General features: G+C 51.8%; 3 protein-coding genes across 25 annotated transcripts in view; 1 reads left to right on the top strand and 2 right to left on the bottom strand.

Annotated features, from left to right (window-relative positions):
* ACACB (acetyl-CoA carboxylase beta) overlaps window positions 1–3,906 on the bottom strand; it is a 61,061-nt gene extending 57,155 nt beyond the window's left edge. For 5 of the 14 annotated variants that reach the window (XM_053363294.1, XM_053363295.1, XM_053363296.1 and 2 more), the window contains exons 1-2: window positions 2,455–3,906; window positions 189–743 (exon numbers count right to left, since the gene is read on the bottom strand). The gene's annotated coding sequence lies outside the window, so the exon portion shown is untranslated. The remainder of the gene's footprint in view (window positions 1–188; window positions 744–2,454) is intronic. The other 9 variants (XR_008327372.1, XM_053363291.1, XM_053363293.1 and 6 more) reach the window with 4 other exon arrangements.
* A 1,884-nt stretch (window positions 3,907–5,790) lies between these two features.
* Window positions 5,791–17,208, top strand: TCHP (trichoplein keratin filament binding). Of its 4 annotated transcripts, none has more exons than XM_053363326.1 (13): window positions 5,791–6,059; window positions 7,400–7,629; window positions 8,440–8,650; window positions 9,380–9,436; window positions 10,023–10,091; window positions 10,226–10,399; window positions 11,066–11,178; window positions 11,781–11,847; window positions 13,477–13,649; window positions 14,561–14,642; window positions 14,747–14,932; window positions 16,126–16,269; window positions 16,675–17,208. In XM_053363326.1, exons 2-13 carry the CDS (start codon window positions 7,439–7,441, stop codon window positions 16,705–16,707), a joined length of 1,500 nt encoding a protein of 499 aa, XP_053219301.1. In that variant the 5' UTR covers window positions 5,791–6,059; window positions 7,400–7,438; the 3' UTR covers window positions 16,708–17,208. The 4 variants fall into 4 exon arrangements, with proteins under 4 accessions (XP_053219301.1, XP_053219300.1, XP_053219299.1 ...); XM_053363325.1 differs by lacking the exon at window positions 5,791–6,059 and adding an exon at window positions 6,438–6,539; XM_053363324.1 differs by lacking the exon at window positions 5,791–6,059 and adding an exon at window positions 7,080–7,248.
* Window positions 17,209–17,546: 338 nt separating this feature from the next.
* GIT2 (GIT ArfGAP 2) overlaps window positions 17,547–26,367 on the bottom strand; it is a 41,496-nt gene continuing 32,675 nt past the window's right edge. For all 7 annotated transcript variants that reach the window (XM_053363322.1, XM_053363317.1, XM_053363318.1 and 4 more), the window contains 3 exons: window positions 25,169–25,351; window positions 22,398–22,461; window positions 17,547–20,345 (listed from right to left, as the gene is read on the bottom strand). In XM_053363322.1, the coding sequence (XP_053219297.1) occupies window positions 20,133–20,345; window positions 22,398–22,461; window positions 25,169–25,351 (460 nt within the window). In that variant the 3' untranslated portion in view covers window positions 17,547–20,132. The remainder of the gene's footprint in view (window positions 20,346–22,397; window positions 22,462–25,168; window positions 25,352–26,367) is intronic.

The raw sequence follows: 26,367 nt of genomic DNA, 5'->3' as shown, positions 1-26,367 counted from the left end.
CAGAGTGGCTTAACAACCAGCCCCTCTTCACAGGGGTCTCTGAGACATGGAGGGCACTTTCTTCTCCACCTCCTGCCAAATTCAACTCTAGACATATTTCTATGGTGACTGTAGAAGTTGCTCTGCACCACAAACAAACAAATAACCATTAGCAGAAATACGAGCTTCCTTTGGTTTCTGCCACTTACCAGCCTCTCTGAGCCAGGGAGCCCCCTCACCACCAAGCGGCCCAATCTACAAACCTCCTTTCTTCATTCTCAAGAACTAGAGAATCACCGCACCCATCCAGGCACAGCCACTGTAGTCTGAGAAGGAGCTTGGCAGCTGTTGCTGTGAAGAACATAAACTTCAGATTCGCTTGGTCCTGAGCCAGGCCAAAAAAAGGAGTCAAAACAACCCCCCTCATTTGCATGGTAACGTGATGATAGTTTGCAGCGGGAGGGGGGGCAGGGAAAGAGTGGCTCATTATTGCATCGGCCACCTCCTTTGACCAGGCAATACATCAAGAAGTAACCACTGACTGGGGGGGGGTCCCCCGAAACATCTATCTGTATTCCTGCATCAATAAAGTTTGGAAGACGTACAGAACAGAAACAGGTCCTTTTTCAACCCACTGAACTAGGGATGGGAAGCACCTGCAGCCTGGCAAATGTTGCTGGACTCCTTCCCATCAGCCAGAACTGCCAACTGGTTATGGGGAGTGAGAGTTAGAACCCAGCACAGGTTCCTCTCCCCCATGGCTCCTCTGTCTCTGATTTATTTCTTTTAAAAGTGAGAGCGTAAGTTCCTAGCCTTTATGGCCTCAGCAGGAGGATAGTGGTAAAATGTTGAAGACAGCAGCTCGTTGTGATGACCCTCAAAGCCAATTGCTGAAGTTGCTTGCATGAAGTAGGAACCTCATCAAAGAAAAGGAATGAAGGAGCAAGCCTCTGATTATTTCCTTCCTTCTCAACTTTTGCTTTGTTAATCTGTTGCACACAATAGTAGAACTTGAAAGCCTCCTTATCACCTCATGCACTAAGCAGAACAATGAGTGTCAATCAGCTTAGCATCACTGCAGATGATGTCATCACGCCTGCTCTGTGCTCCATGCACTACAAGCTAATAGAACTCAAAGGTAATGAAATAAATACTGCAAAATAAGGACAGCAAATCTTAAATTTATGTGAGTTATGGAATGCTTAGCCTCTTGGGGGGGAATTGTCATCGCGCCACTCCTTGGTGTGTGGAGTACCTCAGGGTGCGATACTCTCCCCAATGCTTTTCAACATCTTTATGCGCCCCCTCGCCCAGCTTGTCCGGAGTTTTGGGCTGGGTTGCCATCAGTATGCCGATGACACCCAACTCTATCTGTTGATGGATGGCCATCCTGACTCGGCCCCAGACACACTGACCAGATGTCTGGAAGCTGTGGCTGGATGGTTACGTGGGAGCCGGTTGAAGCTAAATCCTTCGAAGACAGAGGTCCTGTGGCTGGGACGGGATATGGGATTGGGGGGGCAACTCCCATCTCTTGCGGGGGTGCAGTTAGTGCCAGCACCGTCCGTTAAGAGTTTGGGTGTAATCTTCGACACCTCCCTTTCCATGGAGGCGCAGATTGCAGCTATAACAAAGGCGGCATTTTTCCATCTCCGCCAAGCTAAGCAGTTGGCTCCTTACCTCTCTTGCCCTGACCTAGCCACTGTGATCCACGCGACGGTCACCTCCAGACTGGATTATTGTAACTCGCTCTACGTGGCGCTGCCCTTAAGACTGACCCAGAAACTCCAGCGGCTGCAGAATGCTGCAGCGAGACTCCTTACGGGGTCTTCGCTGCGAGATCACATTCATCCGGTGCTATATCAACTGCACTGGCTCCCGGTGGTGTACAGGATCAGGTTTAAGGTGCTGGTTTTAACCTTTAAAGCCCTATACGGCCTAGGACCCTCGTACCTACGGGACCGCCTCTCCTGGTATGCCCCACAGAGAAACTTACGGTCTTCAAATAAAAACATCTTGATGGTCCCAGGCCACAGAGAAGTTAGGCTGGCCTCAACTAGAGCCAGGGCTTTTTCGGCTGTGGCTCCGACCTGGTGGAACACTCTGTCACAAGAGACTAGGGCCCTGCGGGACTTGACATCTTTCCGCAGGGCCTGCAAGACAGAGCTGTTCCGCCAGGCCTTTGGCCAGGGCACAGCCTGACTCCCTCCCTCGGCAATCTTCGCGGAGCTCTGGCCCAATGGTGGCCAGTGGCTTGAATTTAATTAATTTTATAATGAATGATTTTAGAGTGTTGTTTGTGTTGTACTTTTGTATTGTTTTATTGTTGTTAGCCGCCCTGAGCCCGGCTTCGGCTGGGGAGGGCGGGATATAAATAAAATTTATTATTATTATTATTATTATTATTATTATTATTATTATTATTGCCACAGAATTGTCATCCTAGCAAAGAATGCAGTTTCTGTTTTTACCAACTTGAAACATGAACAAAGGCAACTTGTACAGGAGCACAAATTAGGTACACACAGAACCTTGCCTATATGTAGAACTGGCATGCGGAATTCCCTGCCACATTAGTTCAGGTTATCACTATTAGGAACTTCTGTCAAACTGCGAGCTCATGATTTTTCTGTTGTGTGTGCCTATTCAAAGGTAAGCCCCATCAAATTCAAAGGGTTTACTCCCAGGTTAAGAGGGTATTAGATAACAGCCTTTGGTTCTTTTGTCTTCACCTGCTTTCCCTGTTAGCTATTACTTTTTCTGCTTCATCACTGTGCTTTGGTATAGTTTTAATAATATCATTGTTTTAATATCTCAAAAACAGCCAACATGTTGCTTTTAAACTTTGCACTGTGTTTATACTAAGCCGCTTCGGACATCACATTTAGAAGTGGGCAGGGGAAGGATGATATAAATACTAGCAAATAACTTTTCCAGGGATTCCCCAATTTGGTGCACACTTCTTAGGGAATTTAACTATTTTAAGCCTATTTTTAACCAACTGATGTCTTCATGCCATTTCAAATACTACTGCAGGGATTTTCCAAAGCTGCACCTTTGGAAGTTCATCTTGGAATATCTGTTTTTCACTTTGCGTGGAAACATCTTTGGGGGCTGAAAGGTCGAGGAAGCCGATGCCAGGAGGGACAATCCTCTGCTTGGCTGCACCCCAAAGCCATCTGCTGCTCTCCAAGTGGGATGGCTGGGATGCAAGTGGGACAAAGGTTGACAACTGTTTTCGAACAACATGTACACCTCCCAAATGTCACCAGCTGCCAGGTGGCCATAAAAACTGCACCAGTCACACATTTTGTCCCTTGTGAAGATGGATCAGCTACTGGCAAAGAGATTGAATTATGATGTGGCTAAGTTTAGTGCTCCTCCCAAGACAAACTGCAAACAATTTTAATATTGTCAATATTTTCATGCCCAACAAGTAAACCGAAATGCTTCATTAATCTTGATACATTTTAAAAGTCTAGGTGTGGCCACGGTAGAAATACATGAATCTCAGAATCCTGCCCTCTATAATAATTCTAATTTTAATTTTTAATAATGACAATGATTTTCTGTATCTATAACACTCCTGCTTTCATTCCCAGAACAGTTTACAGTGATACAGAAACCCCATAAACATTTGGTCTTGAATCCCTACAGAAATTCAGCTTGAGCTAAAAGGAACTTACTCGCAAGACTGTCTTACAGCACAGTCGTATATGCCTACTTAGAAGTAAGATCCACTGTGTTCAGCTGCGCTTGCTCCCCCATAAATGTGTTTGGGATTGCAGGTTTAGGCTTCAACCCTATGCACACTTACCTGGGAGTAAACACCACTGAACGGGTTACTTCCTGGTAAACACGCTCAGAAGGTACTTTTAAATTCTGTTTGAAGACTAGAGTCTATATTCTGCATAAGCCGAAGGTGTCAGGACTATGTTCTTGTCCCAAGAGCTGCTTTTTACAAATAACACAGGAGGCCAAAGCAATGAACTCCCAAATCTACCACAAGGCAAAACCACCCAATCAGGACCAGCCAAAACAGCCACCAAAGAGGGAGCAAGCTTTTGCAGTTTTCCCAACCCCTGATTCCATGGTGGTGTTAAAATAATTGGGGGGGGGGAGGGAGAAAAATTTGGGAAAGTTGCAGCTGCTGTTGTGTTCAAGTTGCTCTCTCAACTCCAGCATTTACAGGAGCAAAAATAGCCTCCCAAAAAGATGAAAAACAGGAACCATAGCAATGCTCCCCCCCCATGTTTAATTAAATTCAAGATTTTGAAGCCTTGTTTCACATTTGAGTAGAAAGTGACTTTCAAAAAAATCACAAGGAATGTCAATTTGTAAAGCAACTCAGCAGAAAAAGTGCTCTTGCAATTTACTCTCCTGGGATTTAAACCTTATTTTACAGTTTTATTAGGTAAACTGATCAGAGATTATAAAGTGTAGCATATAAATGGAGTATGTGAGATTTAGTTGTGAGAACCTATGGCTTGTACAGCACAAGAGCAGAACCAATATAATTTTTAAACTTATAGATTCTGCAGGGTTAGAAACTGAGATATGGAAGCTAGGAGCTGGTTATGGGCACAACAACAGAATGTCTAGGTGCACTTTTTTAATAAGAAAAATACAAAGCTGAAAATGAATGAACTGCAGCTAAAATATTATGTTCATTTTTCACATGGTCTAGTCCTTTCCCTGCCCACCCCCCTAATATTCTTAAATTGGAGGCAGAAAAAGGTCCTCCTTTCCTTCCACTCTGCAGCTTTAATCTGAAATTTTAGGCGCAGTACTGCTCCCAGAGCTCAGAAACTGCCTGTGCTAATGAAATTCCCTGTCGCAAAATGCGCCTAGAACAATGGGGGTTTCAAACATTCAGATTCTGTGATCATAGGATTCAACATACATATTGAACTATTCCCATATCTCTACATCCTGGCCACAAGCATTTCTTCTACATAATTTTTCTAATCTGTTAATCTCATTTGGGCCCATTCAAGTCCTCTACTCACTTACCAAAGTCACCTTTGCAACAGAAAAAGAAAAGAAAAAAGATGGAGGGGCAGAAAGGGAGCAGAGGCAAGAGAAGGGGGTCCCTTTATTTTTGCAGATTCTGAAAGAAATGTCAAGCCCCACACCCTCTGCGACCTCGGGGGTCCAGTGCATTAAGGACATGAAATGCAGACAGAAGCGAGGAGGGCAACAGGGAAGAGAATCCGAGCAGAAAGCAGGACGCGCAGCAGGAGACGACAAATACCTCCAGCAAATAGCTCCAGAAAAAGATTGCATGCAAAGGGCCGGGCCGGCTGCCTTGCTTCCAGGCTCAGCCCTAGAAGGGAAGAAGCCCCCGCTTGGCATCTCGGCCACATCCGCACCAGCCCAGGGCTGCGCTAGGAGGCCCTTCCATCGGCGCCCCGGGGCTTACGGGGCGGAGCGACAGCAGGGGATTCCCCGCTTCTCCTCCTCCGGGAAGAGGCACTGCCGCTCTGCGAGGAGAGCAGGGAAGGTCTCCTCCGAACTCTCACCCCCCACCCACAAACTACAGCTCCCAGGATTCTTTGGGCGAAGCCCAGGACTGTTTCAAAGGGGATTGCCCAAACTTGGGTCGCCTCGCCTGCTGTTTTTGGACTACAATTCCCATCACCCCGACCACTGGTACTGGCAGCTAGGGATGATGGGAGTTGTAGTCCACCAGCAGTTGGCGTCACAAGGTTGGGCAACCCTGGTTTAAGGTCTTTGAATGCCTTCAGTAGATGGACTACAACCTCCACCAGCCTCAGCTGACCTGGTCAAAGAAACGAGCGCAGACTTCGCAAGGAGGAGTCTCGGACGGGGACCCGGAAGTGACTCGCGTGCGAAGCAAGGTGCTTCTCTCAACTTTTCTCGTATCTCTGCGGCGGTTCCACAGCGCCCGTCCGTCTCGAAAGGCGGGACGGGAATCGCGGAGCGCTCGGAGGAGGCGTGTCCCTCGGCGGCCCCCGTAGCCCGGCCCGGAAGTGTTGCCATGGAGCCGCTTGGCGGCCCCGGAAGCAGCTCAGCCGTTAGGAGTCGCGGAGGCGGCGGCGTGTCGTCCGGGGCTCCAGGTGGGTGGCGGTAGTTGGCTATCGCCCTGTGGTTGTTTACATATTTAAATACAGGATTTACCTTTTCTTTTAACAGCTTCCGCCGTGTTGCGCATAGAAGCGCGTCGCGTCGATGTGAAAACGGTTCGCCTTTTGACGTCACGGCGTCGACTGTGTGACGTCGGAGGCTCTTTCGCGGCGAGGGCCCCTGAGGACTGAATGGATCATATCTGCATTTCCTTCCCTCTTTTTTATCCAGGGATCTCGAGGGGCGGATGCGAGGCAGGCTGGGCCGGGAGGCAGCGGCGCCCCCCCCGCGCCTCACATCCCGGGGGCTTCATGGCCTTTCCCGGGCCCGTCAGGCGCTGAGGAGCCTGCGAAAACCGCGGCGTGCTCTTTCCTGGTGCGCTCGCGCGTCAGAGCATTGCCATTTCGGAAAGGGCTTTTTTCTTCTGGGGCGAGGCAATAGGGAGGCTGTCGCAGGTCCTAGGACGATGCTTGGTACGCACACAATTAACACGCGTAAAGCACTTTAAGTCTTCTAGCTGCAGTGCAGATTTCAACAGACAAGGTAGTTCCTGCCTGCAGGATCGAAATATAGCTGAGGGCAAAGTGCACAATGCAGCCCATCAGCTGATGGATGGCACCAGTTGGTTCCTCTGCCCCCTTCCGAGTCCTGAAGGTGGATCAGATGCAAGGTCCCCCCGTTGCAAAATTCAGTTCTCACCGGAGTCAGATGCCTGCAAGCTGGACGCGAGGGCCCCAGCACTCTCCCTGCTTGTGGGCCCCAGCGCCTCTTGCTAAGAGGCCTGCCATCTCTGGCAGTGGAGGTGGCGCACAGCTATAGCAGCTACTGCTAGCTCTACCTGCCATGCGTTTGCCTAACCCCTTTTAATAGTCATGCATCTCCCAGCCACCCTCCCTGAGAGGCAGCAGGTGCTGCTCCCCAGTGGCAAAGGCCAGAGTGGGCTGCCCATCTGTCCTCCAGTCCCAGGACAGCAGGCCCCTGGAGCAGAGTGGCCTGGCAGGCCGGCAGCAGCTCCCACTTATGTGAATAACTTTTAAAATATTTTGCTACCCAATCAACCAACAGATACTTCCTATATTTGATCCAATTTTTTAGTTGATCTAAGTGACAGAATGGAGTAAACATTGCAGCCGTAATATATCTAGTCAGCTGGGAAAACACACTCCTCTCCATCTCTTCCAGGTCTGTGTTGCAGAGTGTGTGTTGGGGAGGCTCTGAGCCATGGAATGCCGAGTGCCTGGGGGCTTGGGGCAGCTGGCCTGCATGGGGAGTGGAGGTCGGTGGGCTGACGGTTCATGCACCTGTTAAAACTAATACTTCTCATGTCCTTCAGGAACGAGGTGTTTAATCCAGAGTTTCCAGAGTTGCCCAGATGGCGTTGCCTACAATCCCTTCGTTTTGGAGCAACCGCAGCAGAGCCCTTGAGCAGCAGATTGTGCACCACCGTGAGCAAGAAGCCCATTTCCGGAAACTGTGGGAGCTGAACAGCCGCTATTTTCAACAGTCTGGGGTCTACAGCTCAAAGCAGGCCCAGTGGAGTTCACGCCACTCCTACAAGCAAAGGCAAGGCTAGGGGGCAGTGGGGACCCATAGCAGGGTGGGGAGAAGCAGCAACTTGCATAATGCGTGGGTAGAATTTTTGGCTGCATTTGTTGTTAACTCTGTCCAAACACAAGAAAGGGAAAGAGCAGCACTGGCAAAGGCCCTGGCCCCTCCTCCACAGCCCTGTTAGCTGCCCCGGCACCTGAAATGCAAGTAAAATAGCTGAAGTGTAAACAAGCACTAGAATCTGAGAGAGGGTCAGACTTTTTACACTTCTTCAGGAAAGAAAGGACCGCTCTCTGCAAGCTTGCAGCAAACTGGGAGTGCCAGCATCAGTGTTGTGTGCCACAACAAAGAATAAAGGTAAAGGTAAAGGGACCCTGACCATTAGGTCCAGTTGTGGCCGACTCTGGGGTTGTGGCGGTCATCTCACTTTATTGGCCGAGGGAGCCGGCATACAGCTTCCGGGTCATGTGGCCAGCATGACTCTAAGCTGCTTCTGTCGAACCAGAGCAGTGCACAGAAACGCCTTTTACCTTCCTGCTGGAACTGCTTTGAAACTGCTAGGTTGGCAGGAGCGGGGACCGAGCAACAGGGACTCACCCCGTCGCGGTGATTCGAACCACCAACCTTCTGATCGGCAAGTCCTAGGCTCTGTGGTTTAACCCGCAGCGCCACCCGCGTCCCAGTAAAGAGAATAGGACATCCTTAAAGAAGGTTAGGGAAATCAGGGCTGTTTTTAGAAGCTAAACTTGAAAAAGGGATCAAAGTTGGGACCAGCAGAATATTACCACTTTCATCTTCGCTTTTCTTTTTTAAAACCTTTGCTAGCATGACCGCCTATCACCGTGAGAAGCTTAAGGAAGAGAAGTGTCTCAGCCTGGAGCAGAGACGCAGGCAGCTCCAGAAGCTGCTCTTTGAGGAGCGTGAGATGCTGGCAGCAGAGCTGCAGGAGCTGCAGCTGAACAAGGATGCAGACCTGAGTGAAAAAAGGCGGAGACATGACGAGCTGAAGTCAGCCAGAGAGGAGCGGAGAAAACAAGTCAGTCTGAAAGGAAGACTATTTCTCATAGAATCAGAGTTGGAAGGGATCCCAAGGGTCATCTAGTCCAACCCGCTGCAACTTTCCTTCGGTTACAATAGAGAGACACATCCTTTGTCAGGGTCTTAAATCAGAGAGTCTTAAGGGCTCTTCCTCATAGGACAACATTCAGAAGCATTCACAGAAGCACTGGGAGGGCTGAGAGAATTGTCAGGAGGTGATCTCTGCCATGGGAAATGTTGGTCTGCTCTTCTAAACCATCTGGGGGGTGCGGGGGTGGGGCACACACCAGCTGAGTGTAAGAATTTCCCAGGATGAGGAAGGGAAGGCTGTGTATCTGCTGGCAAGTCTGGTTCCTCTACAGGTCTACTTTGTGAGTGCCTCATTGTCCATAAGTGCTGCTGCGTTTGCAGGCTTCCCAGAGGCACCTGCAGGAGCCAAAGCTTGACTTGCAGCAGCTTTGGTGGTCAAAGCCACCGTCATGTTGCCTAGTGATGCTTCCAGGTCTTGCCAAAGGCATCCTTTCCCAGCAGCATTCTTCTGCCACTGCAGGCGCATCCCCAAGCAGTGTCAGTAATTTCATTTCCCATTGCTGATGTAACATGATATCCATGCTTACATTCCTGTACTGTTGTGTACTGTTCTGTCTGAGAACAGAAGTAAACTGGCAAGCGGGTGAGGCTCTGGTGCCGCCTGCATGAGGGATTCTGAGTTCTGCTTTTTTAACAGATTGCAGAGGATTGTCTATACGAGTGCTGGAAGAACAACAGCGCTAAGCTCCGAGAGGTGAGAGACAAGGGCACAATCCAGCATCATTTTGCCCCAAGAAATCCTGGGGTGTGTGTGCATTAGAACAGAATGCAGCTCTGTCAGGGGGACGGAGTAGGACAGTCTCCTCTTGGGGCAGGATCCAGGCTGGACCAGCTCCAAGGCAGAGTGCCTTTCCTCAGGCCCTGGTAGGCTTCCTGGCAAGGGGGGCACCAGCGGCACTCTGAGCAACATGGCTGGGTTGAGCCCCCTGGTGTTGGGTCACTCTGGGGCATTGTGGGTATGAGCATTGTCACTAGACTCTTGCTGCTTTGTGCTGGTGGGAATATCTGGCTGGGAAACCTTTCTGATAAAAAGGTGGCAGCAGGGCAGGTGTCGGCAGTGTGTCCTGTATCCTGCCCAAGGATGCTGGGTGCCAAGGCCAACCCTGGCTCCCTGCTTCTTTGTATCAGGATGCTCCTGCCCTTTTCCTCCAGCTCAAACCTTGGAATGGGAAGCAGTGCTGTTGCTCCCCTCTAAAGCAAGTTCTGCAGCTCAAAGGATGGGGGACGGGTAGCAGTTCATTGAGACAGCTGAGCTCCTGCTTTCTGTCCCTTCCCACCAGGTTGGGTCCAAACTGCACAAGGATCACGTGGTGGAGGCCTGGGGAGATCAGCTGACTCAGAAGCAACAGGTAGGAGCCATAGTGTGCCTCTTTGCAGGCTTCCTGGGCCTGGTGCCCCGTGTCTCCCCTTCTCCCTGCTCCTTCAGCCTTGAGAAGGAAGCAGACGGACAGGATGCTCACGCTTCCATTTGACCCCGATCCAGCGAGAAACCACTGAGCGGGAAGAGAAGATCCGTGCAGAAAACAAATACGAGGCAGCCCGAAGCGAAGCCCTGGAGAGGATGAAGGAGGAGGAGGAGAGGCGGAAGCAGGAAGAAAGGAAGCAGGCAGAGTTCCTGCGGCAGCAGATGAAGGAGCTGCAGCTGCGGGAGGTGGAGGTACATGCTGGGGCCTGGCATTGAGGGGATGGTGCTAGAAAGGGAGCTGGTGGAGGATTGCAAGCGCCAGTCCCCGCCCCCCACCCGCCATCTGTCTTGTCTTGCTTCTCTTTGTGGCAGTCCCATGGAAGAAAAGTCAGAGATGAGATTGGGGGTGGGGCTGGGGGAAGAGAGACAGTAACTCTGTCCTTGGTGCAGGTGCAGATCCCTGAACCAAGCCTCTCTCCCTCTTCTGCTTCTTCCCATATGTGACCACCACAGAAAGTGGGATTTAGGGGCAGGCCCCACGTGGCCTTTGGGGGCTATGAACTGAAGGTATTTGTTATAAATCGACCCAGCTTTGGGTGTCAGTGCAACCCACGCTTCCACGTGGCTGCTCCAGGGCTTTTGGAGCTGAGGAAGATGTGCCCTGCCAGGAGGAGTGTTGGGTGCCCGGCTGCACATGCCCGCAATTGGTTGGCTCTTGTGGGGGCAAGCGGCAAGGAGGTGCAAGAGCTGAGCAGCTCCTGTTCATGTGCATCTGGGATGCTGAGTGCGCAGCCTCTGCTGCAGAGGCAGCTCCAGCCCCTCCTTTCCCTAGCAGCTTCTGTCCCCCCCCCCTGCTTTCCTGCTGGGAAAGGGAGGTGAGCCTGGAGATGAAGGATTCTGGGTCGTTCTTCTTCTCAGGCCACAAAGCTGAAGAGGGAAGAGGAGAACCTGCTCAGGCAGCACTGGGAGCTGGAAGCCCTGGAGGCCAAGCGGAAGTGCCAGGAGCAGGAGAGGAAGAAGACTGAACTTGGGTACGGCTATTGGAGAGCAGAGGACATGAGGGGGTTGGCAGAGGGCACCTGGCTGCCCTGAGAGCTGCTATTTAGTTCCCTCCCTAGCTAAGTAAGGATTTGGGAGGTGGTGGTGGTGAGAGAGGAGGGCAGGAATGGGGGAACCTTTATTTGGCTGAGGAGAAATCTGTTGGGTGGATTCCTGGCAGTGCCAGAGCCATAAGTGAGGGGCACCCCCCTTGTATCTCATTCCTTCTTTCCCCTCATTCCCACTGTATCTTCCTCCCAGGACACCTGCTTGAAATTAGGCTTAGGGGTGCAGGGTTCCTACCCGTGGCTAGGGGATGGGTCAGCGCCAGTACTTAATTTCTCAAACAAGATATATTAGGCAGCTGTAACTTCCACCTTGCCAAAAGTGACCCTGTGGGTGCCTTTACTTGTGGTGAAAGTGAGGCAGTTTGCACATGCTATGGGGTGCTGTTTACATTTTTGTGTAGCTGAAATGTACTTTTAGCTGCGCTTGAGAACTTAACAAGCTGGGGCAGTTCTGAAGCCCCCCTGCTTGTTTTCTCTGGCTCTTCCTGTGAATTACAAAATCTGGCTCTCCTCTTCTCTCTTCTCAGGCGCTTTCTGAGGCACCAGTATCAAGCCCAACTGAAGAGGCGAGCCCAGTGGATCCAGGAGGAGCTGGTAAGTTGGCGCCACTGGAATGCTTTGTGCTTCAGGCCCAGAGCACAGCTGAAGGCTGGTAAGATGGCTGTCCCATACCCCTTCAGTTCTGGAGTACAAGGAGCTGCACCCTGCCCATGGTCAGTGGCACTTGCCTTGATTGCATCACAGCCTGCTGCCAAATCTCTCTCTCTTTTTTTAAAATAATTTTTATTAACCGGCCAATCAAATCAAATTAAATCACATCACATAAATTCCGAATTACAAAGCCGAATTTTAAATTTTGTTGGGGGGACCCATATTTCAAGATCCGAAGGGGGATTCTGATCATCTTCTTGCTACTGCGTTAATGTCCAAATCAATCCAAATCAGTCCAAACAGAGTTCATAATTCTATCCAGTCTTGTCTTGCTGTTTCCACATCACATCTTGTTCATATATTTTCTCTTTTTTCTTTATGATCTCTTCTGATAGTCTCCTTAAGCCAATAAACACCAATAATAATCCTGTGTGAATTTTTCCGTTCTTCCAATCCTCAAATCGAGATGGTTTCCGTATATCATCACCTTCATAGATAACATTGCTCTTTCCATCATTAATCTCGCAAAACTGTCGCTCTTAAGACCCTCTGAGGAGTTTCACCCACAATATATAAACAGCTCTATTTCTCTCTTTCTCCTCCCAGACTCAAGACCTCCGACAGAACTTCCCAATATGGTGATGGCATTTTTAACTGCGTCATTCCAAAGCTCTTACACATTCCACGCTCTTCTTAAAACATGCTTTGGTTCGAAAGTTTATCTCCACACAGCCTTAAATCCTTAAAGTCCTTAAAACGACAATTCTGACTTGTGAGGGGAGGGGAATCTTGTTTAATCACATAAGGAAAGAAAGGAAAGTTTCCCCCCTCCCCCATCAGTCATTTGCCATACCGTATCTTGGCGTATCTTCTCATGTTTTATTCTTGTCAGAGATCTCTTCTGTTAGCAGTCTTTACTCCCCCTCATTCCTTGAAATATGTGCATTCCTTCATTCAAATTGTTTCTTTTGAAGTTCTTGCAGCTAGCGGCGCGGATCAGGGACGGCGTCCAGGAGCGGCGGAATCCCACAGGAGGGCTTTGTGCCTAGTGCCCCCATCCCCACAAATTCGGGGGTGGTATAGGGCACAGCAGGCAAGGGCAGTCCCCCCCACCATCCTGGGGGGCGGGTAGGGAGGCTAATTACTCCCATCATAGCCTCCAAATTACCTCGTGTGGGTCAGAGAGATGTTATTGTCAGGCATCTGCCGATGCGCCCCCTAGTGGCCCCCCTCAGCCTGCTGCCAAATCTCAACATTTTTTGTAAAGCCAACAATGCTGGAGACACCTTCCCTGTGGTATTCCTGCTTTTTTGGCGGCTGTTCTACTGTTGGCAGCCTGATCATCCTCTTTGGTTTGCTAGGCCTTTGCTACCTCCCATCTCTTCCAACCACCTTGGCCCTGCCTTAAGGAAGCAGCTGGGCCTCCATGCCAGAGTAAGCCCTTTTGCACACAGACGGTCCTGGGCTCTGTCCCTAGCAGCTCTGACTCCAAGGGACTGGGAAGGGCTCTTGTTGGCTTGAGGCCCTGGAGCTCTGCTGGCCCACGGAAGCTTCTCCTGGTCTGCCCTGCAGGAGAAGGACAGGCAGATCCTCCTGGCGCTGATGGAACAGGAGGACGAGGACCAGCGCCTGAAGTCTGCCCAGCGGGAGCAAGCGGTGGCTGTCGTGGCCTGGATGAAGGATGTCATTGAGGAGCAGCTCCAGCTGGAAAAAGCACGGGAGGCAGAGCTGGAGACCGTCTTCAGGTGAGGTGGGAGAATGGGATGGAGGGCGGGCTGTGGAGCAAGCTGCTGCCAGCGTTCCCTTCGGCGGTGTGGCTGAAGCAATGGCTGCTGGGAAGAGGAGCAATTGCTTCCATAGAATCATAGAGTTGGAAGAGACCACAAGGGCCATCGAGTCCAACCCCCTGCCAAGCAGGAAACACCATCAGAGCACTCCTGACATATGGTTGTCAAGCCTCTGCTTAAAGACCTCCAAAGAAGGAGACTCCACCACACTCCTTGGCAGCAAATTCCACTGTCCAACAGCTCTTACTGTCAGGAAGTTGTTCCTAATGTTTAGGTGGAATCTTCTTTCTTGTCGTTTGGATCCATTGCTCCGTGTCCGCTTCTCTGGAGCAGCAGAAAACAACCTTTCTCCCTCCTCTATGTGACATCCTTTTATATATTTGAACATGGCTATCATATCACCCCTTAACCTCCTCTTCCCTGTAGCCGACAAACCTCACCCTGCAAAAGTGGCTTAGCTGTTGTGGTTGCGGTGGTGGGGAGACAGCTGGAGAAGAGCAGCCGCCAGCCCCCCCCCCCGCTCCACCTAGTGCCCTCCAGGTTTTGCATCAGCTCCAGCCAGCATAGCCAGCGGTCCAGCTGTGGGTGGAGAGGGCTCCTAGGATCTGGCAGGGGATCTGTGATGAGCTTGGAGGAATCTCGTAACTGTGATTCCTGCATTGCAGGGGGTTGGACTAGATGACCCTTGGGGTCCCTCCTAACTCTGTAGTTCTATTATTTCTTTGGGTCAGTGCTCTTCAGTTCTCAAAGCAGCTGTGGGGTCCCCTACTTGTATGGAGAAAGGCCATTGTCCTCCATGACACCTCTCTGGCACTCAAAGTCACTCCCTCCTTTCTCTCCCACCCCACCCCTGCCCCACCCCACCAAAGGGAGGAAGCCAAGCAAGTGTGGGAGAAGCGAGAACAAGAGTGGGAGAAGGAGCGCAAGGCCCGGGACAGACTCATGGCTGAGGTGAGCTCTCTGCACCTGGGGCAGAAAGAATCAAGGCAGGTTGCCTGCGAAGCAGGGACAGGAGCCTGGGCTTCTCCCTCCCTCTCACCTCTTGGTTGAAACAGGTCCTGACGGAGAGGGAGCGCCAGATCCAAGAGAGGATGGAGAGGAACAGGCAGGCGCAGCAGGAATCGGTGAAGTCCCGGGAGCTGCTGATCCAGGAGCTTGAAGTGGCCAAGCAGCTGACGCACCGGGAGAAGGAAAAGGAGGCTGCGCTGAAAACTGAGCGCAGGCGGGAGTTGGAAGCGCAGGTAGGTCTTGCTCAGGAGCCAGCTGGCAGCCCCTGTAGGACTTTGTTGTTTAGTCGTGTCCGACTCTTCGTGACCCCATGGACCAGAGCACGCCAGGCCCTCCTGTCTTCCACTGCCTCCCTCAGCTTGGTCAAACTCATGCTGGTAGCTTCGAGAACACTGTCCAGCCATCTCGTCCTCTGTCGTCCCCTTCTCTTTCCCAACATCAGGGTCTTTTCCAGGGAGTCTTCTCTTCTCATGAGGTGGCCAAAGTACTGGAGCCTCATCTTCACGATCTGTCCTTCCAGTGAGCATTCAGGGCTGATTTCCTTCAGAATGGATAGGTTTGATCTTCTTGCAGTCCATGGGACTCTTAAGAGGCTCCTCCAGCACCAGAATTCAAAAGCATCAATTCTTCAGCGATCAGCCTTCTTTATGGTCCAGCTCTCACTTCCATACATCACTACTGGGAAAGTGATGGCTTTATGCTTTTTAAGATGCTGTCTAGGTTTGTCGTTGCTTTTCTCCCAAGAAACAGGCGTCTTTTAATTTTGTGACTGCTGTCACCATCTGCAATGATCATGGAGCCCAAGAAAGTAAAATCTCTCACTGCCTCCATTTCTTTCCCTTCTATTTGCCAGGAGGTGAGGGGCCCAGTGGCCATGATCTTTGTTTTTTTGATGTTGAGCTTCAGACCATGTTTTGCGCTCTCTTCTTTCACCCTCATTAAAAGGTTCTTTAATTCCTCCTCACTTTCTGCCATCAAAAACCAAAAGCAGGAGGGGTCCAGACCTTTGGTGTCTGGGTGGGTTTCCCCTAGACAATACTGGGCAGTTATCCTCACGTCAGCTACAAGATGGTCTGCTTCATCATTCTGCTTTGTGGTTCCTCTCCCCAGTCAGGAATGGGACTGTTTTTCCACACAAAAGGGAAGTAGTCAGGCAGAGACGGGAGCGAGAAGTGAAGGACTGATCAAGGGCTGGGGGCACAGGACCTCATGCAGCAGGTGATGACAAAACGATGCTCAAAGTTCAAGGCGAGCTGTGCTTAAGAAGAGGGACTTGGGAGGCACAGGCTCAGAGGGGGAAGCAGGAGGGTAGGTGGGCTGTCCAGAGAGGACTGCTAACTGTGTGAGCTCTAATAGTTCACGTGGGCTGTGACGATGTACCCATCTTGCTGGGTTTCTCCCTCTCCTTTCCCTGTTGCTTTTTCAGCTCACAGAGCGGCATCGGCAGGAGCAGGAGGAGCTGCAGTGCCAGTGGGAGGAAGCGGCTGAGACCAAGCAGCAGGAGCAGCGCAACGCGGAGCTGGAGCAACTGGCCGCCAGGCGCATGATGGAGCTCGGCTATCGCAACAAGGTGAGGGGGGCGGAGGCAGCAGCCTATCAGAACTGGTGCCTCATGCCAGTCAACAGGGAATTTCCCCATCCTGTGGGCAAGAGAAGAGTGATTCTGTCCCCCGGGTGTTTCTGAAATTCCTCTTGTGGATGAGCCAAGCCCTCTATATGGGGGAGCAGCCAGCCTGTCTGTCTGGCCTCCTAGCACATGGGTCCTGGAGAAGGGAGTCAGGCATTTCCAAACTGTTTGGGGTTTTGTGCCTGGACCAACATATTTGGGGCACAGCAAGGCAGCCTTCACCACCTCTTATTTACACATGCAGCTGCCTCCCATCCCAGCAGTTTCATTCAGGGATCTGCCAGGGGTTGAAGGCAAAGTGTTACCTGCAAGAACTGAAAACATTTCTCCTTCTCTGTTCTTTTCCAGAGCTACCGCTATCCCAAAGCAGCCTGGACCTAAAGAAGCGAGAGGGGGCTTGCTTTCCAGTTTCAGTAGATTAAAATCCTCAATGTGGGAGCCGCTTCCTGGTTGCTTCCTGCTGGGGGTGCTGTGGGAGTATTTGTATAGATTAAAAAGGAGAGAGGCTGGAGGGTTGCAGCCCCCCGCCCCCCCTCACACAGCAGCCCTCTCCTGCTGAAGGCTTTGGCCCTTCCTGGAGGGCAGGCACAGCTGTGGCTCTAAGAGGCTCTGCAGGTGGGGATTGCTGATCCTTCAAGGCACTTGAGGGAGATATGGGATGGTGGTGGACAGACTCAGCCAGCAGGCAGCAGCTCAACCACACGCTGTCCTTGCAAGCATTCACCTTCCCCAAACTTAGATGTGGAAGCAGCAGCTACCTATTATTGCTGTTGGCAAAGCAGTGCAAGGAAGAAGAGGGTGGGCGGCTCCAAGCACTTCCCATTCAGGCTCTGACAGGGATGTCCAAAGGCTCAATAAAGCTTTCTAACTCTCTTATTGCAAGCTGGTGTTGCTCCTTTGCTTTGTCCATGAGAGAAGGACCTAGAACCCAGCGGTCAGGTGCTTTCCCTTTCCTGAGCCTACTTCCTGGCAGGGAGGAGTGCGCGCTTGCTGCCCAAAACAGTTTCTCTGCCTGCAATGGGCCCACAGGCCCAACAAGGGCAAAGACATCCAAATCGGTCTCAGCCACATAGCTGTCAATGTTTCCCTTTTTTAAGGGAAATTCCCTCATTCCGAATAGGATTCCTCGCAAGAAAAGGGAAAAGTTGACAGCTATGCTCAGCCAACATTTCATGCCAGTCAACACTGTTTGCAAGAAGACAAAACTAGGAGACAAGAACAGAAAAAGCAAGATACCTGTTCTACCTTTTTTGTTTGTTTGTTTGTTTCTTTAAACCCAAAAATAGTACAATACTTTTTAAAAAGGTAGTTAATTACAAGGTAACATCAGCATCCAACATTATTATGGCACTTGGTTTGGTTTCTTTTAATATATAAATACCAACAGGGTAAAACACACACTCTCACACACACCCCTCAAGTTGGACTGCTGCTTCTAAACCCAGAAACCTCTCCACCACCAGCCAAGCATCCCTGGAGCAGACAGCCTGTCTGCCCATTTCCTATGAGTGGCATGCAGGTGGGTAGATCGCCTCCTCTGCCTTGTACAGAAGCAGTACCCTGCAGTGAGCTGGCAACTTCATGGGCCGTGGCAGAGCCTGCCGGGGGGAGCACTAGGCAGGGCAGGAGGAAGGTTGACTTGCTTGCTCAGGCCCAGCCAGCCTCAAGCTTCCTATTTCCCCAGACCCGAGACCCTCTCGGTTTTGTGCGTACATTTTGGCCAGACTCTTAAGAGAAGAGGAGCTAAGTGGGTCTTGTCCTGCTGGGGTGGAAGGCTGCAGTGGAATGAGTGGAAGATGAACCCAGAGCACCACAAGGCACCCTTGCACACAGCTCTTGCTTGTTATGAGACAGGTGTGCACAGAATTGGGCATGATGTGCCCACAGGCTGCCCTTTGGGTTTTCCACCTTGAGCACCAAACTCTCACAGGCCAGCTGTAGCCCAAGACTCTTTCTCCATTCAGCAATTCAGCAGAATTCATAAGAATTTCTCCGGATTCATCGGAACCCTTTACTAGTGGGGTGGCCCAGACGCACCAAGATGAAGGGAGGGGGTGGGGCTGTCGCTGGACAAAATCAGCTGTTTGTTAAAGGGCCCCTGCCAGAAATCACTACACAGCATGCTGCATGCTGTTGGGACCATCCCAGAAATCTCTCCCCCAGACACACTATGCAGAATTGCCCCCTGAACCGCCTTCCCCAGGGAAGACTCCCCTCAAGTGGCACAAAGGATGTTCTGAAGTACTGAGGATCAGACTGGGCAACTGGGCATAAGGGGGGAGAGAGGCTCCTGACCCAGACCTAGTTCTTGCCATAGAGGGCCATTTAAGACCCACCAAACCCAACAAGACAAACCTGTCACCACTCCCTCAAGGCCTAGCGATGGCAGCAGGGCTTCCGTGCAACCAATGTGCTCTAGTGTAGGAACCTCTCTCATGCATGCCCATCAATGGAACCTGTTTCGTTCCATGAAGCACCAGCCAAATTGCCAACCTAGCAGGAATTACTATGATCCTTTCACCAGCAGGTGCATTCAGCCTCTGGAACAGGGTCCACCTTCCTCTCTCTACACCCCCCCCAGCTGCTTCCTCTCTCTACACATACACCCTGGCTGGGCCACTCTGCTTCACGGCATCTTGTCTGCAAACCATGTCATCCACTGGACCACTTGGACACCCAACAGCAAAGCAGAGGCTTTCTCAGCCACCCAGCACAGCTGCCCCCTTTCTTAATGTCACCCTGCCCTGCCGCCTTGGTGAACACAGGAACAGTGGCTCTCAAGAAGCAAGGTTGTCGGGGCTCAAATGGGACAGGACACCAAGCCCAGCTCTCAACACCAGCAGTTCTCTCCCCCCACCACCAAAAAAACACAAGACAATCAGTCTCTCACTCCTCCCCAAATCCAGGCAGGTTTCCACTGTACCTTTGCCACCCAAGATGGACCTTCAGTCCCACCTGCAACCAGACACTCCCTGCAGTGCACCGCTCCTGGCACAGCCACCACCAGCAAGCCATCCTCCCAGGAATGCAGATACCCCAAAGGAGGAGTGGGGGCGGGTGAGCAGAAACAGGACAAGCAAAAAATCATTTTCTGCCCTAGGAAAGCTTTGTGGTGCAGTTATGTCATGAAAAGCACTTTCTCAAAGATCCATATGAACTGGGGCCAAAAATCTGAGACACTCCCATCTGCTTCCACCATGGAAAGCAAAGAAGAGTCCCAGGAGACTAAAATATTAAAGGGGTCGGGAGGCTAGTCCTACCATTTTGTAGCAAGCCTTTGATGGCCTGGTATTTCGCAAGGGGTGGGGACTGATTGGCAGGAATCATGTTGGGGGGGTGTCCTTACCTACCCCTGCTCTTCAGAGGTTAGTGGTACGTACAACATAGTGGTTCAGGTGTGTCAAACAGCTGCATAACAAGACTCGGGGATATGTGCCCTGTATCCTGATATGAGCATTTCAGTTCACAAATGGTGCAGAGTGCGACCCTCCCCGCCACTCCCTGCCCCCCCCCCCACATCCCTGTGAGAGCGGTTGATGCGAAGATTGGCTCATGACGTTCCATACACTGACACCCTCTTTACACTGGCAATACAGGCATAAAATAAGGCAGTGGGTTACATTAATTCGGGGGGGGGGTCCTTTTGAGGGGGGGAAACATGCAAAACCCCTTTAATACTGAGATTCCTTTTTAAAAAAGAAGTAATGCACCACCTTAAATATTCCTGTAAAAAACATGAAAATGTTCAGCTTCCAAGCCGACCCTCTGCAGGAGGCCTGCTGCGGAGGTGGGGGGACACGGCGGCCTCAGTTGGTGTTCTCCTTGGTTGTAATGGTGACCAGCTGCTTGGCAGCTTTGGCGATGTCATAGGCGCACTGAATGACCTGCTGGGTGACCAGCTGAATGTCGGCCAGGGGGCAGGACTCTGGCGGAAGGGCCTTTGTGCACTCGGAATGCAGTCGGAAGGCACTGGAGGTCAGCAGCCGCAGAGAGGTGCGCACCAGCTCAGACTTGGGCTTCTGGGGAGGACAGAGGAAAAGGGGGGAAAGCATGACACAGGGGGGCAGGCACCACCCGGCTAGAGCAGCACTTCTGCATGAACATCAGAGGCAGGGGGCTAAAGGAGCATGCAGAGAGGAAGATAGGTTAAAGGGCCAAATATTTTCTTTCCACTGCAAAAATGTATCAGCAGTTGCTTCCGTTGTGTGCACCTAAGACAGTGGTGGCGAACCTTTTAGAGACCAAGTGCCCAAACTGCAAACCAAAACCCACTTATTTATTGCAAAGTGCCCAAAGTTTTTGAGCTTTCTGGGGGAGAGACAGAACAGAAAAATTGCCGCGGTTCTCACCATCTACCTCCGTCTTCCTCCCTCCCACCAGATGCGCTGGGCGCGCTCCCCGGCTAGCTGGCTGGCTCGTTCTCAGGCTGATGCGATGGGGAGGACGGAGCAGCCCTGGGGCCAGGTGAGCAGCGGACAGGAGGAGAGGGAGAGCCCCCACCCCAGCCAGCCAGCCCAACAGCCATGCCTGCCTGCCTGCCTGCTACCCCGGTGTGGTCTTCCCCATCTTCCTCCCTCCCTCCTGCAACGGCAAAGGGGTGAGGCTGGGTTGGGCCAGGCACGCAGGTAGGTGGCGGGCACAGGTGCCCTCCTATCCCAGGCAGGTCAAGCCCAAGGGAGACGAGGAGCCTGTGGAGGATTGGAGTGGGGGGGGCAGAAGGGAATGGGCGAGGCCTGGCTTGGAGGGGGGAGCTGGGAACTACCACCCAGCACTGGGAAAAGTGCAGACAAAAAATCACGAGGGTCAAATAACGAACACTGTTATGTCCAATCAGAAACAGCCTCTGCTATAGCCAATTGAAAAACAGACCAATCGCCGAACACAATCACCGGCTACCAGCAAAAAAGAAAAAGAAAAGTTCTGGGTTTAAGCAGTGGATGCACGCAGTAGCATGGGGAGGAGGTGGAGCACAAATGGAAAAAACAACAAAACAACAGCGCGGATGGGCCGATGGCATGTGTGCCAGCAGTAAGGGCTCTGCGTGCCCCCTCTGGCACGTGTGCCATAGGTTTGCCACCGCTGACCTAAGAGGATTTACGGTTAGGCCTGGAGAAAGGCTTCATCCAGGGAGCTGAGACTGGCTCCAGTGTCCTAGAATCAGAACTGTAGCACTGGAAGGGACCCCCAGGGGTCATCTGGTCCAACCCACTGCAATGCAGGAATCACAGCTAAAGAATCCCTGACAGGCAGCCATACAACCTTTGTTTGAAAACTTCCAGTGAAAGGGAGCGCACCACTTTCTGAGAGACTCCCTTACTGTCAGATAACTTTTCCTGCTGTTTAGTCAGACTCTCCTTCTTGTCCTTTGACTATTCACTCAGTGTGGGCAAACCTGGATTATTTCTCGCTGTGTCGCTCAGCCAGAGATTCAGGTGTGAGCAGCGGAATGTATGGCATAAGGTTTTACATCTCTGTATACAATATGATTGTGTCAGAATTCCCTTTCTCTTTAGATCTGGTTAGATGTTACCAGTCTCTGGACATTAAGATGATTTACATAACTATAATATATTTTATTATTTACAAAACTCACAATGAAATATTGCATTTAAAGAAACTAATAAGGACGGGATGGGAATAGAGAGCTTCACGGCTGGCAAAGGAGCCCACTCTGCATGCAGACCCTTTGTCAAGCTAGAGGGACCCCTGGTGTGTCTGGCCTAAGACCACTTCCTGTGGCTGGTAAGAGTTCTCCCAAGAGAGCCAGCGGGGTGTCCTGGTTAGAGTGCTGGGCTAAGACCTCAGAGAGGTCAGGGTTCAAATCCCCACTTGGGCAGGAAGCTCACTGGGTGTGACCTTGGTCTAGTCACTGCCTCTCTCAGCCTAACCTACCTCACACAGCTGTTGTGGGGATTAAATGAGGAGTGGGAAGAACCATGCACGCTCCCTTGAGCTCCTTGGAAATAAAGGTGAAATGAAATAAGTCCTCTGGTCCTTTCCACAGGCTGGCCACCACAAGGGAGTCCCTGCTGCATTCAGAGCCCCCCTCTGACCTCTGCAGGGCTACTCACTTTTGGAAAGAGGGCAGCCATCTCCGTCACTGCCACGTGGATCCTTTCTGAGCAGGGGATGTAGCTGCAAGGGGAGAGAGGGGGCAGGTCATTCTAAGGGAAGCAAGTTCCCCCACCCCCAAGGCCACAAAAGGTGACATTAGTTACTGCAGAGGCAAAGCCATTAAAAACAAGGGTGTCCACACATCCAGGCCCACCTCATGCACCTTGGCAAGTGGCAACACAAGAAGTACAGCTGGGAAGTCCAAATGCTTGATGTGGAGACTTTAAAATAAAAATAGTAGCCAGAAGAAAAGCTTTAAGTTGTCTCATAGAAGAGAGTCTCATTGTCCATGGAGAGAGCAGATGCAAACTGTCCCTTTCAGAGAGCAATGGTCCTAAGAACTTAAGAAGAGGCTGCTGGATCAAGCCAGGGGCCCACCGAGTCCAGTTTTCTGTACTTACAGGGGCCAACGAGATGCCTGTTAGAAACCCGCAAGCGGGATCCAAGCACCAGAGCCCTCTCCCCTCTTGCAGTTTCCAGCAACTGGGATTCAGAAGCACTGCTTCCCCCAACTGTAGAGGCAGAGCAGAGCCATCGTGGAGAGGAGGCAGCGGGGAGGAGGGGCAAAATGCTTATCATAGTGTCCAAAATTGCTCCCCAAAAAGTGACGTGATGGAGTTACAGGCAAGCAGGGACTGGAGCCTGTGTGCCTGAAGTGCCAAGACCCACACAGCCCACAAGAGCCAACTTGTGCGCTCAGAAGTGTTAGCCAGGGATTGTGGCCCAGCCATGTGTGCATTAGTCCCCCAGCCAACACACACACACACACACACACACACACACACACACACCTCCTTGCTACCAGCTGCATGCCCAACCTCCATGCTCCTCCCCAAACTCAAGCCACAGAGAGACAGGCAGGCAGGTGAGATGGGGAGCTGGGTCAGTCATGGACGATTATGCAGGAAAGTTGCTTGAGGCAAGGAAGGTCTCATCTAAAGCCCATCAGAGATGGAGACAGATGTGGAGCCCAAACAGTTGCCGCCAGACCCCAAGAGGATGGTGATGGGACCCAGGGAGCAGAGTCATCACGGCTAAGAGCCTTATTCTCCTCCCTGTATTTGTCCAAAGCCCTTTTAAAGCCATCCAAGCCAGTGGCCATCCCTGCCTCCTGTGGCAGTGAGTTCCAGTTTAACATGTACAAGAGGGCTGAACAACTTGTGCAGCCCTCTAGATGCCATTGGACTGTAGGACCATGCTGGGAGTTGGAGTTCAACTGTGTGTGGGAGGGACACATGTCCCTCACCTGAGCAAGAAAATGAAAAGCCCATTTCAGCAAGCCCACCTAGGATCAGCAGAGCTCCTGCTGTGCTCCAAGAGCAGCCAGGACCTTCCTGAAGCTCAAAGATGTAGCCGCTCCCTTGCACCCCCCCACTCCCTGCCTCTTAGCACTCATCCTGTTCCCAGGCCATCTTTCTCCATGGTTGAGGAGGGGGTGTCCCATCACCAAATGCCAGGGCCTCAACCTTTCCCTTTAGCTCTTGTGGGGCTTCTCAGAGGTACAGGATTCTTCATCTGGATTTAGGTCTCTCTTTCAGACATCAGCTGCCTGCGCTTCTGTTTTCTGCCCTCAAGTGTACTTGTCCCACGAGGCAAGTACAACCTGTGATGAAACACAGGGTGCCAGCTGAGCAGGTGACACCCCTGTGGATGGTCAAAGAAGGTTTCCCCTTTCACTGCTGCACATTAGGGTACCAGGGACGGAGCAGACAAAAAATGCCAGGCTGGATGAAGGAACCCTCCCCCCGCTTGCTGGCCCCAAACTGCACTCCCATCAAACACCAGCTCCTCTCCCAAATGGTTCTGAGCAGGCTGGGCCAGGGTGTTCTGCAGCCTTTCTTGCATAACCGCTAAACACCCCATGCTTGGGAGGGAAGGGGAGGACCCCAAAGAAAGAAAAAGGACACTGTGCCTGGGAGGCAGGGACAGAGGCCAGAATACCAGGTGGTGGGAGGGTCAGGCTGCCGGAGGGTCAGAGGCTGCAGAGAAGCTCGCTCGGCCCATGGAACCAGGGGACTGAAACAGCCCAGGCTGTGCCTAAGCTTGGGGGAGCTGCTGTGCCTGAATGGCCTGGGCACCCCAAGGAGGAAAACCAGAGAGAGAGACAGAGAGAGTGTGGGTTTTTCTGCAGTTAACTCAGCACAGGAGCACCTCACAGCCCAACGGAGCACTTGCAGAACCAAGGAGCGCATAAAGCTGTCATAACCTACACTTTTGCTCAAGAGGACACACATGTGACTCAAGCTTCCCCCCTCCCAAACTCCCAGGGTCACTTCTGCCTCTTGACACCCCTCCAACCCCAAATGGGGCGAGCAGGAAGGGGCGTGGGAAAATCCAGGACACCATCAGATACTTGTGTCGCTCAGGACTCCTCTTGTAGACACACGCTTTCCCAGCTAAAGAGGAGGAAGGCATGATTTTAAGCACCAGATCCTGGCCTGTTAGGAGGTCCAGAAGGATGAAAATAAAAGCTGCCAGTTGCCTTGGATGGAAAAGGTAGCAAAGCCAGCCAGGTGTACAAGAATTTGGGCCTCTCTTTCTTTAAAGAAAGAAGGACGTCAACCCACACTTGCAAGACACACACGCATCATCATCGCTCTGCATGCTGCCTCATCTAATTGATTCCAGGATCCCTCCTGATGGGGGAAGAGCACTTTTGCTCAACGTAGACCAGGATACTCAAGCGCTTCTTCCAGTGACCTCTGCTCTGACTTCCTGGCCTCCTCACCTGTCGTGTTTGTTCTCCTGAGCTGCCCGCAGAAGCTCCTGGATGTTCTTGGTGATCTGCTCTGTTTTCCGAATTACGTCCTCTGTGCTGGGGAGGCTGGGGCTGGCATCTGGGTCCTTGGCCTCGGAGGTGGGCCCTTCTCCCTGTCGGAAGGTGCTTCGCTGCCTGGCCTTCCTGCTGATTCTGCCAACACACACACACGCAAGCGTTTCAGAGGGCCACTTGCCTGACTGTCTCTGGCAAATCAGAATCTCTGCCAAGTGGCCAAGAGAGAATTTCCAGAGGATAACTGTTTTCCTCTCCCTTTGAAGACTGATATGAAACAAGCCACTAAAGAAACTGGGGGTGGGGGGGACATCTGCAAGGCTGCCAACGGTGCTCTTTGCTCTCTACCCCAAGTCCCTAGCCAGCTGGGCTTGGCTGTCAGGTAAAGAACAGGCAACCTCCTTCACCCTAAGATTCATCCTCCACTTGTAGGCAGTCATGAACAAGGCCCAGAAAAGATCTGCTTCCTGGAGGCTCTGGCTCACTGCCTACAGCTTTCCCCAGGGCCATTTGGGGAGAGAACCGGGGAGGCGGGGGGGGGCTTTTCTTCACTCGCTTGTGAAAATACAGCCTGGCTCGATTACAGGAGTCACACTGAGGCATGTGCTCAGCAAAACTTCCTGCCCAGTCTTGAGGGTTGCCATGTTGCGATTGAAAGGAACTGAAGGGACCCTGTGTTATCTGTGGACTTTTGGCCGCTGCTGGACTTCAGATCCCACAATCCCTGGCTGCTGGGAGTTGGAGTCCTGCAAGAGGTGGAGGGCCTCCAGCTGGCAGAGGAGGCTGTGTGTGAGCCCAGCTACAAACCAGGAGGACAGGGACAACACTGCTTGTGGGGGGCCCTCCAGAGGTCGCAGGACTCCAACTCCCAGCAGCCCCTGCAGCCAGCATGGGCAATGCTCAGGGATGACGGGAGGCTGGAGTCCAGAAACCTCTGGAAGTCTTCATGGGTTTCCCACCCATTTAGATTTCATATAAGCCCTGTTTTAAAACAGCCACACGGGTTGCCAGCTCCTTACCTGGCCCAATTCAAGGTGAGAACATTGGGTGTCCAAAGCTCCAACCCACATATACACCTCAAACACAGGAAAGACCTTCTTGGGTTCTGACCTAGGGACCTCCCCCCTCCTCACAGAGGCACCTGGAGACTGCAT

This window comes from Podarcis raffonei, chromosome 13, assembly GCF_027172205.1.
Source record: "Podarcis raffonei isolate rPodRaf1 chromosome 13, rPodRaf1.pri, whole genome shotgun sequence".
In the NCBI taxonomy this organism is placed as follows: domain Eukaryota; kingdom Metazoa; phylum Chordata; class Lepidosauria; order Squamata; family Lacertidae; genus Podarcis; species Podarcis raffonei.
Note: the sequence above shows the minus strand (reverse complement) of the source record. Positions and strands in the feature narration are given on the sequence as shown.

Excerpts from the sequence above, each read along its gene's own strand:
- TCHP (XM_053363326.1), top strand. The coding sequence starts at position 7,439 with ATGGCGTTGCCTACAATCCCTTCGTTTTGGAGCAACCGCAGCAGAGCC. Across the intron at positions 9,437-10,022 it reads ACAGCGCTAAGCTCCGAGAG|GTTGGGTCCAAACTGCACAA; the intron begins GTGAGAGACAAG and ends CCTTCCCACCAG. Across the intron at positions 16,270-16,674 it reads AGCTCGGCTATCGCAACAAG|AGCTACCGCTATCCCAAAGC; the intron begins GTGAGGGGGGCG and ends GTTCTTTTCCAG.